Raw genomic sequence first — 15000 nt, forward strand, 5'->3', positions numbered from 1 at the left:
TGCACTAGACTTGGCCTTGAGTCACTTCTACCACTGACTCTTACACACCCTTATTCACATCGTTGACTGAAAATTTTAAATGCCTGGAAAATCAGGGTTCCCTATTCCACATGTTTTCCAAATACAATTGAGTGAGGTTGGTCCGTGATAGTAAATCCTGCTGCCTGATCAGTATTTGTCAGAAGCACCAAGGTCGGTGTTACGGGAGACCTCAGTGGGGGTTTGCCTCTAAACCGTTCTGCTGATGAACAGCGCATATTCCCTGATGAGCCCAGGGAGCCATGAGAGACTGCGTACTAAAGCAATGACCCCCAGGTGGATCAGCAGTATGATCAAACAGAGGCGCCCAGCTCGTTATTGAGATGTGGATTCACACACATCCTCCTGTTCATGACTTGTGGGGGCCGGGTGTATTTCCACTGCTGCAGTTCCGCTGGTTCCAGGTCGAGGTTCTGCAGGCCATGGAGAAGAAGGTGAAGCTGGATGAGGAATACATGGATGTGAGTCTGCAGTGAGGTCCTCAGTTTGACCCTAGTGTTTTGAGTACTGTGGAGGCTTGTGATAAGCCTGGCTTTCATGGTGTGTGTTTGTATTTGTGTGTGAGTGTGTGTTTGTGTGTGTGTGTGTGTGTGTGTGTGTGTGTGTGTGTGTGTGTGTGTGTGTGTGTGTGTGTGTGTGTGTGTGTGTGTGTGTGTGTGTATCTGTATGTGTGTGTCTGTCTGTGTGTGTGTCTCTGTGTGTTTGTGTGTGTGTGTGTGTGTGTGTGTGTGTGTGTGTGTGTGTGTGTGTGTGTGTGTGTGTGTGTGTGTGTGTGTGTGTGTGTGTGTGTGTGTGTGTGTGTCCAGGGCAGCCGCAGGGTGTATGAGCTGGAGGTCAGGAACCAAGCAGAGGCCCTCGAGAAACAACTCAGACGAGGGACCTTCAGGGACTCACTGGTACACACGTTAAGCTGTAACACACACACACCAATCTACAAGTCCACTGTAGCAGGTGACCCTGACACACTCCACCTAGGTGGCTTCACTGGGCTCTCCCAACGGGTAAATGTTGTAGAAAACCGGTTTACTGGAGGGTTGAAACGTTTGTATCCTGCAGAGCGAGGGATTGAATACTGATATGTCTGAGCCCTTCTGAGTGTGTGAGTGATGGATGGTTTATCCTGTGGGCCTTGATCACAGAGTACACCCCAGGTGTGCAGCCTCACCCATCCCCAGAGTCTAATCCACCTGACTCGGTTAAACCAACCATCCACCACACCCACAGACACACACACACACCCTGACAGACAAATACACATGCTTAGAGGCATTAATACACACAAATTCACACTCACACACACACACAAACACACGCACGCACACACACACACACACACACACACACACACACACACACACACACACACACACACACGCACACACGCACACACACACACACACACACACACACACACACACACACACACACACACACTCACACACACACAAATAAATACTATATATATATATATATATGTACACACACACACACACTCGTGTTCTTGCGTATGCTAGCGCACACTGACCCCTGTGTCCAGGAGAACAGTGAGTACATGCAGTACCTGAGGCAGAGCCAGCAGGAGATCCTGAAGGAGGAGGAGAGGAGGTACCGCTTCCTTGCCGAGAAGCACTGTGGCCTTAGCCAATCACTGCTCTTCCTCATCAACAAGGTATAACCCCATCAGCCAATTCTTGCTCTTCCTCATCAATAAGGTAGATCCCACTCAGCCAACCACTGCTCTTCCCCACAGGGGCGCCGAAAAGGGGGGGTAAAGGAGACGGATTCTAGGGGCCCATGATGGAGGGGGGCCCAGAGAGGCCCCTAATGATGATGAAATTATAATACAGAAGGCCTGTAAAGTTTTTTTTCATGGGGCCCAAAATCCCTAGCGGCGCCCCTGCTTCCCCATCAACAAGGCAACCCCCTCAGACAATCACTGTATTATCATGAGTGCTTTTGATGTGGTCAAGGAACAGAATGAATCCCTGTATTTTAATGTGTGTTTTAGTTCCACAATGGAGTGAGTCTCTCATTGCCGCCACACCCATGTTGGCCATGTGGTACACGTTATTGACATTTCACCTTACAATACCATGATGAATTCTATGCACAGATGCCCAGCTAGACTCATATCTAACTCAGCGTCTAGCCAGCACACAGCTGAACACAGACCAGCCTCTTTCAGCTAAATACAGGGGGCTTTCATACTTGTGGTCCAATCACAGAAACCTTGGAAAGAAACGAGAGAAACACCTCTCTCTCTCTCTCTCTCTCTCTCTCTCTCTCTCTCTCTCTCTCTCTCTCTCTCTCTCTCTCTCTCTCTCTCTCTCTCGCTCTCTCTCGCTCTCTCTCTCTCGTCCCCAGACAGGCGGCTCCCTGCAGCAGAAAGCCGACGGGTGGAAGGAGAAAATGAACGAGAACAAAGGGGCCAGACCTCGAACGCCCACGCCTGCTGATCAGGAGGCCCAGGTACGTCGTTGCGTCATTTGTCAGATAACATCTGATAATAGGTTCAAAAGTGTGTGGAGGCCCTCAGAGAGGCAAGTGTGCGTGCTGAAGAGTCTGATGGTGGTGGTTGGTGTTTATCCATCCAGCTGCGCGGGTCGGTGAGCTCCCTGCTGCAGACGGTGGCCAGGGATGAAGACATGTCTTGGGCACGCAGGGAGCAGCAGGCCCTGGGCAGAGTGCCCTCTAGAGGTAGGTGGGCTCACTGCAGCGCTGGTGGAGGCTGCGGCTGTCTATTGGCGATGTACAACGACAACTGCATCTGCGTGCCATCGTAATGTTTACCATAGGCTGTTTGGAATTTTACTAAACATATTCATTTGGGTTCCTTATTACCTCGTTTCCATGTTTCCATTTACAGTAGCTCAAAAATATTCTCTCGCTCCCTCGTTCCCTCCTTTGCTCCTCTCGCTCTCTCTCTCTCTCTCTCTTCCTATCTCCCTCCCTCCCTCCCTCTCTCTCTTCCCTCCCCCTCTCCCTCCCTCCCTCCCTCCCTCCCTCCCTCCCTCCCTCCCTCTCCCTCTCCCTCCTTCCCTCCCTCCATCTCTCTCTTCCCTCCCCCTCTCCCTCCCTCCCTCCCTCTCCCTCCTTCCCTCCCTCTCTCTCTTCCCTCCCCCTCTCCCTCCTTCTCTCCCTCTCTCTCTTCCCTCCCTCTCTCTCTTCCCTCCCCCTCTCCCTCCTTCCCTCCCTCTCTCTCTTCCCTCCCCCTCTCCCTCCTTCCCTCCCTCCTCCCTCCCCCCTCCCCCTCTCCCTCCTTCCCTCCCTCCTCCCTCCCCCCTCCCCCTCTCCCTCCTTCCCTCCCTCCTCCCTCCCCCCTCCCCCTCTCCCTCCTTCCCTCCCTCCTCCCTCCCCTCTCCCCGCCCTAGCTCCGTCCCCGCTGCCCAGCCGCTCCCGGTCCAGCTCGGTGGGGGAGTCCCTGGGCCTGACCCCGGGGAGGGCCATGCGGGCACTGGTGGCCCACCCGGCCTCCTCCAACCCCAAGCTGCTGTCCTTCACCCGGGGGGAGACGGTCACCGTGCTGCTCCTGGAGCCCCGCAACGGCTGGCTGTACGGCCGCACCGACGCCAACCTGCGGTGGGTCCAGGTGTGGGGGGGTTTACTTGGTGCATGTATTTGTATTTGTATTTCTTTCTTTTTTTCTTTGCCTTTTTTATTCTTTCACTCATCTATTTTATTTTATTATTTCATTTTATTTCATGCACTCTTCCTATGTGAAGCCCTTTGAGTCTGCCTTGTGTATGAAAAGTGCTATATTAATAAAGTTGCCTTGCCTTGCCTTATCTTGTGTGCGTGTGCGCATGTGTGTTCGATTTGAAAGCATACTCTGTGTGTAGATGTGTGTGTGAGTGATCATGTTAAAGTTTTGATCCAGGTATAAAAAAAAACTCTTATTAAACTGTGCATCATGTAAACATGTGAAATGGAAATGGAATGGAGTTATTATGTGTTGTGTGTTCTGTGCTTCTGTGTCGGTCGGTGTACGGTTGCGTTGTTGTGTGTTGATGGGTCCTGTGTTGTGTTGTTCCAGCCAGGGCTGGTTCCCTGCAGCCTACGTGGCCCCTGTTGAGGAGCAGGTCAACTCTCTAGCCATCAGGTATGTAGCGCCACGGTCTTTACTTTCCTTGAGCACGGAGGAAAGAAGCACTTTAGTCAGGTTGATCATCTCCTCCCAAAAGTGACAAATTATTTCATATTATATGTTACATATTACATATTTGTATGATTAGTCTGATGAGTAATATGCAGTAATACTTAGTTGCTAGTAATACTGCATATTACTAGCCACTAATATTGCTAATATGCAGTACTGCCTTTATCAAGCTGTGATTCGGTCTTGCAGTGTGAAAACCGAACGCAACATCCTACGTTACGATGCGTGACCTTTGCCCTCCCAGTGACACCACGGTGAGGAGCAGCAGCATGAACAACCTCCTGGACCCGGCTGACAACGCGGCCGACCAATCAGAGAGCAAGAGCTACGGCGACGTCCCGCCTCCGGCCACGCCCATCCGCCGGGCCTCGGTGGACGTGCGAGCCGGCTCGCCGAGGGCGGAGCCTGCCGCGGACGCCGGGCCCAATAACCCAGCGAGGAGGAGATACAGCGAGCTGCCCCCGCCCCCGCCCCCTCCCCCGCCCCTACAGGGTCCCGTCAGGGGGCCGGCGGACTTCAGACCCGTCTCCCCGCTGCCCGAGGCGGTAGGTACCGCGGCGCCGATGACCCTGAGATAGCGGAACTGCACCGCATAGTCTCTAATCAGTGACCATGAATTCCTGCTATTTATTTGTTCTTTTAAGGAGGCATATTCAGCTGTGACCTCTGCTAGAGACTTACTCTGCTAACTCTCTTTCGCTCTTAATCTCTCGCTCTATATTTCTCCCTCTCTCCCTTTCTCTCCCTGTCCTTCTTGCTCTATATTCCTCTCTCTCTCTCTCTCTCTCTCTCTCTCTCTCTCTCTCTCTCACTCTCTCTCTCTCTCTCTCTCTCTCTCTCTCTCTCTCTCTGTCCCCCTCTCTCCCTTTCTCTCCCTCCCACTCCCTCCATCTCCCTCTTGCTCTCCCTCTCTCCCTCTCTCTCTCTCCCACACTCTCCGTCTGTCTTGCTCTCCTTCTCTCTCTCTCTTAGAACCTTTCACCAGCCGGCCCAGAAAACCCCCTCTTTCCCAGGTAACTGCCATGCTGTGCGTGTGTGTGTGTGTTTGTGTGTGCGTGTGTGTGTGCGTGTGTGTGCGTGTGTGTGTGTGTGTGTGTGTGTGTGTGTGTGTGTGTGTGTGTGTGTGTGTGTGTGTGTGTGTGTGTGTGTGTGTGTGTGTGTGTGTGTGTGTGTGTGTGTGTGTTCATGCTTGTGTGCGTGTGTACGCGTGTGTGCATATGCGTGTGTCCTCATCGCCAGCGGTTATGTGATGAAACTCCAGCCCGGAGCCTAGTTCTCATTCCCTTCCGTCTTCAGGGGGACCAACCCATTCGCCACCGTCAAGCTCCGTCCGACCACCACAAATGACAGATCTGCTCCACGGGTCCTTTGATCTGTCATCGCTCCGTCACCCTACCGCCTGAGGTTGGTGATCACGGAGCTTCCTCTGCCTGCCTGATAGACCAGACAGGCCTCAGGGAGGTCCCTCCTTAAAGGGGAGAAGTCATGCGTGGCTATATTGTAAATCAGAGAGAAGAGAAATCTCTGCCACATCAACTTTGTTTTACACAAGAAAAATATTTTACCAAATTTATTATTTTTACCATATTTACCATTAACATCCACAATGGTCCAACTTGCGGTTCATCTTGCAGGCCGCAGGCTCCCATATTAGAAAATAGCGAATGTGACAGTTCCCCTTCAAGCCCTGGCCAGCATGGGAGTCCTACTCTCACCAAAGGGATTCATCCAGATAATTATGAGGCAAAGTTTGATCAAATGACCTTAAATTGAGGGATTTGAGATGCCTCGAGGTTTGTGTGCTTTGTAAATTACACGAATAATGCTATGATTATATTCTTGTTTAACCGCTTTGTTTTCATGTCAATTCTGAATATATATTTCACAGATACACACATTGTTTGTCAAATACCTGTATATACTTACTCCTTCACATGAGTGTCCCCGCTGTGAACCTTATTTACTCACAGTTTGAAAACATTTTTTAGATGGTTATGAAAAGAGGGATGTTTTCTCTGTCTAAACAGACGGGAACGGTTCAACAAGAGATGGTGATAACATTCAATCTGGATTGACGAGAGAAAGGTCGTCTTGACCAAATGTCTCACGGAGGTCTTTTCAAGTCACGTAGCCTACTTTCCCTAAAACATTGCCATGCAATACCTTCTTTTCTTACGAGTCCTATTTCTATCGCTAACTATGATTCACAGCATTATCCAAAGAAATTCAAACCGGAAAACCATGGTAACCACGTCTCCGCCTGTTCTCAGAGGTTGTGAAACATGATGGCTGTGTAGACATCTGAAACCTACTTGAGTCCAAACCCAGCAGGGGTCTCCCGCTGACTGCCACTATGTGTGAACAGGCTGAGACGACGAGGATCGCATTGGGCCCTTCCTGCAAACAGATGAGTTCACATACTGTTGTAGAATGTAGATATTTCATGTAAACCTTATAGACTCTCTTTTATTCCATCTGTAGTCCTGTTAAGCATCACATGCAAAGTTCTTTTATGCAAACGTTAATGCTGAACAGGAGATCACACAAGAGTAGGAGATGGCAAAATAATTATTATCATACTATTTTGCCTTTTTTAAGTGTACAATATGTTAATATATGATTAAGACACCCATAATTGAACATTATACGTATCATGGTCGGGGATTTGAGACTGTGGACTATGTTTCTAGCTCTGTGTGGGCTGATTGTTGTGTTTTGCGATTAAAAACATTAATTTTAAATAAGCGTATATCCACCTTGTAAACAGCTAATAGACTAAACGCCGGAGAATGTAACCCCAGTGCTTATATAACATAATGACATCTTCCTTTAATCTAAACATTATGTGTATCAATACTTTTGCTGTGGAATGATGCAGAGCTCCGCCGATATGAAGTTGTCTGGTTGTGGTTTGTGTTCCTCTCGTCTGTTGTCGCTCCGTGTATTTTTATATGTATGCGTTTATTCATTTACATTTGGGCTGCAGTTGAAACTCCAGTAAACAAAACATCCAAAACGTCAAGCAGTGCCTGTCGGATTTCGTCTCTTTTTATTGTCATCACTTTAATCACTACATGGTGTCTCTTCAGAGAGCCACACAGCACGGAGGCAGAGATGGAGAACACAGAGGAGAGGAGGCAGTGAGCAGGGGGATAGAGGGAGGAATAGGAGGAGGAGTGGGAGAGATTTGAGGCAGGGGACAGCAGTTCTATTCGAGAGCAGCCAGCGAACCACTGGGAACATCTTGCAGGTACGACAGACTTAACCGAAATCACATCTAGAAGCAGGATCTAGCATTTAGTATACATAGGCAGCAGCGCGACACACCACTGACGCCCGGACCCGCCCTCAGAGCTTATGTGTGTACATCTCTCCCGTTTCAACGTGACAGTGGTGTGTATGTCAGGGGCAAGACTCGCCCCCTGGTGGTCATCTCCTGGAAGCACACGGTCAGGGGAGAGGCCTTGGTCTGGTCCGACACTATGATGGTGGTGTTGGTGGTGGTGGTGGTGGTGGTGGTGGCGGATAGGTGTGTGTGTGTGTGTGTGTGTGTGCGTGTGCGATACTCCGAGGTGGAGCGGGAGGTGGAGCAGGGAGATGGGTGGATGCTGGGTGGAGAGAGGGTCGGCTGCAGGCGAGCCCGCTACTCGTGCACCAAGGCCTGGAACTCTGGAAAACACAAAGCATCGTTATCAGTGACGGAGTCGGGAGGGCTTAGGTTGGACCCCAGAACATAACGTAGTCTAGCGTCTAGAGTGTCTGATGCCAGACCAACCTTTCGGTGTTTGCCTCTCTGCCTAAAGGTGCTTTGTTTTATTCCCAGCCAATCCCTGATGTCTGCTTTCGATATGTGGTCATTTGGAATATTCCCTTTGTTCCCTTTGGCTGGTAGTCAAACACCCTCACCACCACATTGGTTGGATAGGTTCAGAGTCCCAAATTCACTGAATGTTCTGGCTGTGGATCTCAATGTCGACAGTCCCGCAGTTATTGGGGATAGAAACCCCCTGACCCCTATATTGGTCAGGCTATGGGGTCGGTCGGATCCCAAAATTCACTGAAATGTTCTGGGTTCAGAACTCAATGTCTAAAGTCCACCTGCAGACAGTATTTATCAAACCCAGAACCTTGATGAAGATACCTGACCTTTGATCATCCCCCACCTGCTTGTCAGTGACCTTTATCAATTTTCGACAACCGGGTCAGATGTGATGACCTCACCACCAAACTGACCCCTCACCCCCTGGGGAACGTGATCGTTTCCTAACAGTGCAGGGGTCTGTATCCCCTGGCCTCCGTACCATCCATGCCGATCTTCCCGTCGCCGTCCTTGTCGGCAGCGTCAAGGAACTTCTTGGTCTCCGCGTCGGTCAGGTCCCTGCCCTCTTCGGAGAACCCCTTCAGGACGAACCTGGGGCAGGACGGAGGGGACGTTAGCTGTGTGGGTGTGGGTGGGTGTGGGTGGGTGTGTGTGGGTGTGGGTGGGTGTGTGTTTCAGTGTTTGTCTCTGTGTGATCGTGCGTGTGTGGGGGGAAAGGCGGGAGGGAATGTTTGGGGCACTTGACAAAAACGGATGAAAAATAAACCTCTGACTTCGAAGGTGCCCATTTGACGGACTGTGAGTTAGTAAAATAAACCTCTAGTTTCAGCTTTAAGTCAACGCTGAGACTGTAAGGTTATGATCGGGTCGTCGGTTGGATCAAGGTTGTTATAATGGCCCAATGAGTCTCTCTCCAACTCAACACCTGAACATTGGTGTCTTCAGTCCCTAGAACCCTTCGGTGGGGAGGTCCACTTGCAATGCGTCTCGTCTTGGTTCAAATCGTTCGATGGACTTCCCCGCGCTACGGCTGTCTCTAGGTTTACATTGGTGCACGTACTTCAGCTCCTCCTCCTCGATATAGCCGCTGGCGTCCACGTCCAGGGCCTGGAACACCTTGTTCACGCTGTCCGCCTCCATGGCCCGCATCCCCACCAGCTCAAAGAACTTCCTGTGGTCAAACGAGTCCGCCACTGGGAGAGCGAGGGACAGCGAGAGAGAGGGAGAGAAAGGGAGAGAGTGGGAGAAGGGAGAGAGAGAGAGAGATTGGGGGGGGGGGGGAGGGAGAGAATGGGAGGGAGGGGACAGGGGAAGAGATAGGTAGTAAGGGAGGGGAGAGACAGGTAGATGTCTACTGATGTCTGATCTTTGTTTTTGTTGATTTGGTGATGAGATTGATTCGGGAGTCACCATACCTGCAAAGGCATCCAGAGCCTTCTTGATATCCTCCGCTTTCAACAGATCCGTCATGGCCATTTTTCTATAACGAGAGAGAGAGAGAGAGAGAGAGAGAGAGAGAGAGAGAGAGAGAGAGAGAGAGAGAGTAGGAGAGTTAGCTGAGTAAGTCTCTAGCAGAGTTCACAGCTGAATAGAGAGAGGGAGAGAGAGTCAACAAATGGACCTATCCTGGGTGATTGAGGATGGAGGAGAGTTAACACAAAGGGCTCCTTTTTTTACCACCAGGTGTGATGTCGAGTAGCAATGATCTAGTGTGATCTGTGTGGATTCTCCCATGTGTAGTGTTACAAAAGGATGGATTGTGCAATGGCTCGTAATGTCTGATAAACTCAACACCAGCTGGTAAAATAGGGGACATTTGTCTCTGGATGACCCAGTAGAGGACAGTACACCAGAAGCTCCCACAGGTGGCAGCACTGAGCTGATCCCCAGGAGACAGGTTACCACAAGCTAAGTTGTCATGTTAATGATGAAGGGGGTGGTTGAAGAAATTGCTTGTCTCATATGAAACTAAATAACAATGTACCTGAGTGTGTTTGTCTAGGTTGTTGTGTGTGTGTGGCCGCAATCGAAAGGACCTTTCAGGTGAGAGGATGTGAGAGCAGACACACTCACCCATACACACACTCTTTGAAAATGGAAACGCGCGCACATCCAAATACTTTATTCAATTATTTCACATGTCATCTCTAAATACACATACAGTCAGAGAGAGAGAGATACATTTTTAACTAATAATTCATATGGCAATATGTATTGTCATGCCAAACATGCAGAGATGGTGTAACCTCTCTGCAGGGATGGTGTTACCTCGCTGCATGCCATCAACACAGGGCTGACACCAGAGATAAACTACTTTGCATCATCTCAGAATGGATGAAAAACTGTTCCTAGACATGTCAGCACATTTCTACACCATCTCAACGAAGAGGTCTCCCCAGTTGAATGCTACATGCATAACAAGCATGTTGTAAGACACGACTTACACCGAATCCAGTGCCATTGACTGGGTGACGAATAGTTAAGTACTACAATACAGCGCACATTATGTCCTTGTATCTTTCTATGCAGCGTCTGAATACATTAGCTTACAGCGGTCGGGTCTAGCCATGTGAGGCTTGGTTTGGAAAAGCCTCCTACAGTGCTGAGCAGCCCAATCTATTTATCTCCACAATGCACTCGCAATACATGTCTACCACTGCGCTATGGCTCAATGTGTGTGTAGCATACTGTAGCCTAATTATCCCCGGATTAAATCAAACTCTTTTCACCAGCGCACAGCACACCTCTCCTCCCATTGTCCTCCCCTGGAGCGGTTCAATAGACTCTGTACTCTGGTTCTTCTCAGATAAGACCCAGAGAGACCCGGCCCATTAATCTACTCCCTGCTGGAAGATGTCAGCCTCCAGCCATTCAGTCATTCATCGTCCTCTCCTCCTCCTCCTCCCCCTGAAGGATTGGGACAGATCAGGGATTTGATGGAGAGGAGGAGGAAGTGGAGAAGGACGAGGAGGAGGAAGAGGAGAAGGACGAGGAGGAGGAGAGAGGAGAGAGGTGGAGGAGTCGATATATATATATATATATATAGAGAGAGAGAGAGAGAGAGAGAGAGAGAGAGAGAGAGAGAGAGAGAGAGAGAGAGAGAGAGAGAGAGAGAGAGAGAGAGAGAGAGAGAGAGAGAGAGAGAGAGAGAGAGAGAGATGAGGAGAGAGAATGAGGTTGTAGATTTGATAGAGATAGAAGGAGAGGAGGAGGAGAGAGTCAGGTTGTGGAGTTTATGGAGAGAGGAGAAGGAGGAGGAGAGATAGGTTGAAGAGTCGATGGAGAGAGGAGGAGGAGGGGGGAGAGGTTGAAGAGTCGATGGAGAGAGGAGGAGGAGGGGGGAGAGGTTGAAGAGTCGATGGAGAGAGGAGGAGGAGGGGGGAGAGGTTGAAGAGTCGATGGAGATAAAAGTAGTGAGAGAGATAGAAGAACAGGACACGTGAGGGAGGGTAGCAGCAGGGCAAAGAAGTAGGTGTATAGGAAGACGGGAAAGGTTGTTTGCACAGAACACTCCGTCACGCTCTCACAATCACGCACACACACACACACACACACACACTCGCACACACACACACACACACACACACACACACACACACACACGCACGCACTCCCTCGCACACAGTTTACCTCTAAACTGCTGTTTTCGGAAGAGCCACAGAAGGAACGGGGGGTGAGTGCAGGGGAAGATGATTATGCTTGTGTTTTTTTGTGTCTACAGGCTTAAATGAACTCATTTTAATCGGCTCCCTTCCCACCCCTATAAAACAGACTGTATTGTAGAACGTACCAGGTATGCTCAAGGAGTGTACATTGCAGGTGAGGGGGTAGGTGATGGTGGGGGTCAGCAGAGGACAGCGGAGGGGGAACGATGAACGTGTTTTTACTTGTAACTTGCAGGGAGCTCGTACTTGCACCTCTGAGATTTGAACAGGAGCAGATTACGTTTTTGTTTGGAGCGGGTCGACAGGATCTGATAGGAAGGGGTCTTTGGGTGAGCGGAGAGTCCCTTCTTACTGAGCGTGTGGATCAGAGATTAAACCACGGAGCTTAAACACACGACCAGCACACACAGAAATATCAGGCACCAGAGCATTTTGGTGTCCCCTTGACACCTCTGATGAGCGTTCGCCCTTCATCTCTCTAAAGGTTCGCAAGGAGAAGTCTACTGAGTGGCTAAAGCCAGGAGTTGTTACACACTTAGATCGGATCCTTGAGGGCAGCTGGCCCCCAATAAACCAAAAGCCTTTGTTAACCAGATGTTAATCGATTGATTGAAGTTCCTTAGTTAAGAGGTTGAGAAGGTGGTTGAGGCAGTTCCTTATCACCTTTTGCTTCTCTGCGCTCCCCAGGGGGTCAAGGAAAACAGGCCCAAACTAAACTACAGACAACGCGGAAACGGAATGTGAAACCAGATTACATCACATGAAACACAAGCCGCGTTTACATGGCACTTCTGATCCGCATAGATTTCTATGCGGAATAGATCTGTTCCTAAATGTGATCAGAATGTACTGTAGACATGGCAGTAACAAAAGTGTCCGTTATGTCTCTCGCGCACACCTGACACATCTCTGGACTGGCGGCGACATAATGGACGTCTTATCACTATTTGGCATTGTGAATTTGATTTTAATGAAAGCACAGCTACGTCCGATCTTTATATTTACCCCCACCTCCGCCGCAAACAAGAGGAATTTGAATGCAAGTCCGCAGCCAAGACTGGTGGGACAGAGTGGTCTCTCTAAATTAAGAAGTATTTTAACGTTCAACCTGCAAAAGTACTAGTAGTAGCCTACTCATTTACAGTTATCTCGGACGCGCGCGGACATTACAATGCGCAAACACGTCGTTAATAAACACCCATGTCCCGTCGCTTAGCAACCGGACACGCTTACCGGACTACTTACGGAGTGGTAACAAAGACGTGAATCAGGCAATAAATCCACTTTCCTTGACAGTGGTCAAGTTCGGTGTGCATAAAAGTACCGACGGAGCTCAGTGGACCAATTGCGAACTACTGCAGCTGCTCTAAGTTAAATCCCAATCTATTCGGAATAAGTGTATACATGTCGATTAAAACGGACTACACCACCTCTACTATTCGGCATACAATTCTATGCCGAACAGATAATCGTATTCCGAATGAGGAGTATATATGATATTTTTCTATTCCGCATAGAAATCCATGCGGATCAGATGTGTCCATGTAAACGCGGCTACTAAGATTGACATTTTAGAAGACCCTGCAGAATAGCAAGTTTGCAAGACAATACACGGAACGTATCAGTACCTCAAAAAACGCGATTATGCGATCGCATAAATCAACTCATAATCAGCCAAAGTCTGCATATTCATGCTTGGGCCGCATTTTTTCAAATAAGCCGCACTTTCACCGGATAAATTGCCGCAAATATGCGGGGCTTGCATGATTTCATAATCCCCGCATTTTCGTTGCAAAAGAGTCACATATATCTTGTTATATATCTAGTTATATATCTTAGATATCTAGTTGAAAAATGTTGCGTTTACTTCAACATTTTCAACAGGAGGAAAAGAGCAGCCATTTCCTCCTTTTGCCATGGGAATATTATGAAGTGATGTAATTACGCGACGTGAACCACATCGAAAAGATGTTTCATCGCATAAAATTTCATAAATATGCTGCATATTTCATCGCATTTTTTAAGAAAAAGTGCCGCATAATCAAGGATTTATGGTTGCAACAATCACAAAAAAACGCTGCATTTCTCTGGAGGGACTGACAAGTCATAGAAACCTACGCACACCAAAGGAGACGCACACACACCCATGTGACACTTCCCTAAATTGTTGCCACAAAACTTTTCTCTGATTGTGTGTGTCACACACAAGCACGTACGCACAAAAACAAATGCATACAAAGACACAACAAACCCAGGTGCATATTACACCCTAATTTAATAGACATATTTTCACATTCTATCCTCTCTCACTCTCTCTAACACACACACACACACACACACACACACACACACACACACACACACACACACACACACACACACACACACACACACACACACACACACACACACACACACACTGCTGCCAAGATAATCTGCTGACATTTAGTGACCATATGATTAAACACTGTTTAAAGGTGATGTAGGTTTAGATTTAAGAGCCATCATTCAAATGTCATTAGTTAGAAACGGGTTATTGTTCAATTATCTAAGTAGGCTATAGCTATTCTAGTCGCATGGGTCTTCCACTATATATGACATATCATCAATACGAGACCACCCGGCACATTTCCAAGGATTCATGGATGAATTGAAACTGACTGAGAAACGAGGGAGGTGGCAGAGACGGAGGGGCATTTTGTTTATGTTGACGGACGAATGAAACCCCAAAGCTGCATCCACCACTTACCTGATTTCAACCACACACACTGGGTAGTAGGTATGTGTGTCCACGCACTCGACTGTGAGCAATTCGGTGACTAACTGTTTAGTTAGGTCATGCTTATGTTATCAGGAGGCCACGCACGACCAGCACCCCGAGACACACACACACACACACACATGTGACCTCATACACTCACACACACACACACACACACACACACACACACACACACACACACACACACACACACACACACACACACACCGCCCTACCTCTTAAAACACTCATAATAACAAAAGGCATGTTAAGGAGTAAGATAGGGACCAGGGTCCAGTTGCACCAGCAGAACGTAAGGTCCCACTTAGGCTACGTTGAACGTAAATCACCCAAACGTTCGACTTCACACTCTACTAAAAAAATAGCAGTTGCACCAAGCAGATAGTTTCAACGTAACACTAAGTTATAACTTATCTTTTACACCTCCCCTCTAGCTGGTGTAAGTTCCATACTAACGATAAAGAACCGTTAAAAGAAAAAAACGTAAAAAGATTTAAACACTAACGCAGGGTAAAGATGGCTATTCGTTTTGAGCAAT

General features: G+C 48.6%; 2 protein-coding genes across 4 annotated transcripts in view; one reads left to right on the forward strand and one right to left on the reverse strand.

The window, feature by feature from the left end:
* Window positions 1-5886, forward strand: part of baiap2l2b (BAR/IMD domain containing adaptor protein 2 like 2b) — a 9182-nt gene extending 3296 nt beyond the window's left edge. For both annotated transcript variants that reach the window (XM_030352843.1, XM_030352844.1), the window contains 10 exons: window positions 429-500; window positions 846-935; window positions 1577-1708; window positions 2404-2508; window positions 2634-2736; window positions 3411-3618; window positions 4073-4138; window positions 4440-4740; window positions 5168-5208; window positions 5492-5886. In XM_030352843.1, coding sequence (XP_030208703.1) covers window positions 429-500; window positions 846-935; window positions 1577-1708; window positions 2404-2508; window positions 2634-2736; window positions 3411-3618; window positions 4073-4138; window positions 4440-4740; window positions 5168-5208; window positions 5492-5567 — 1194 coding nt within the window. In that variant the 3' untranslated portion in view covers window positions 5568-5886. The remainder of the gene's footprint in view (window positions 1-428; window positions 501-845; window positions 936-1576; window positions 1709-2403; window positions 2509-2633; window positions 2737-3410; window positions 3619-4072; window positions 4139-4439; window positions 4741-5167; window positions 5209-5491) is intronic.
* A 1335-nt stretch (window positions 5887-7221) lies between these two features.
* pvalb7 (parvalbumin 7) overlaps window positions 7222-15000 on the reverse strand; it is a 21883-nt gene continuing 14104 nt past the window's right edge. The window contains exons 1-5 of one of the 2 annotated variants that reach the window (XM_030352899.1): window positions 14430-14453; window positions 9431-9495; window positions 9076-9208; window positions 8497-8606; window positions 7222-7864 (exon numbers count right to left, since the gene is read on the reverse strand). In XM_030352899.1, the coding sequence (XP_030208759.1) occupies window positions 7839-7864; window positions 8497-8606; window positions 9076-9208; window positions 9431-9491 (330 nt within the window). In that variant the 5' untranslated portion in view covers window positions 9492-9495; window positions 14430-14453 and the 3' untranslated portion in view covers window positions 7222-7838. Of the gene's footprint in view, window positions 7865-8496; window positions 8607-9075; window positions 9209-9430; window positions 9496-14429; window positions 14454-15000 lie in introns of those variants that run through there. The other variant, XM_030352898.1, reaches the window with a different exon arrangement.

Source organism: Gadus morhua, chromosome 3 (genome assembly GCF_902167405.1).
Source record: "Gadus morhua chromosome 3, gadMor3.0, whole genome shotgun sequence".
NCBI lineage: Eukaryota > Metazoa > Chordata > Actinopteri > Gadiformes > Gadidae > Gadus > Gadus morhua.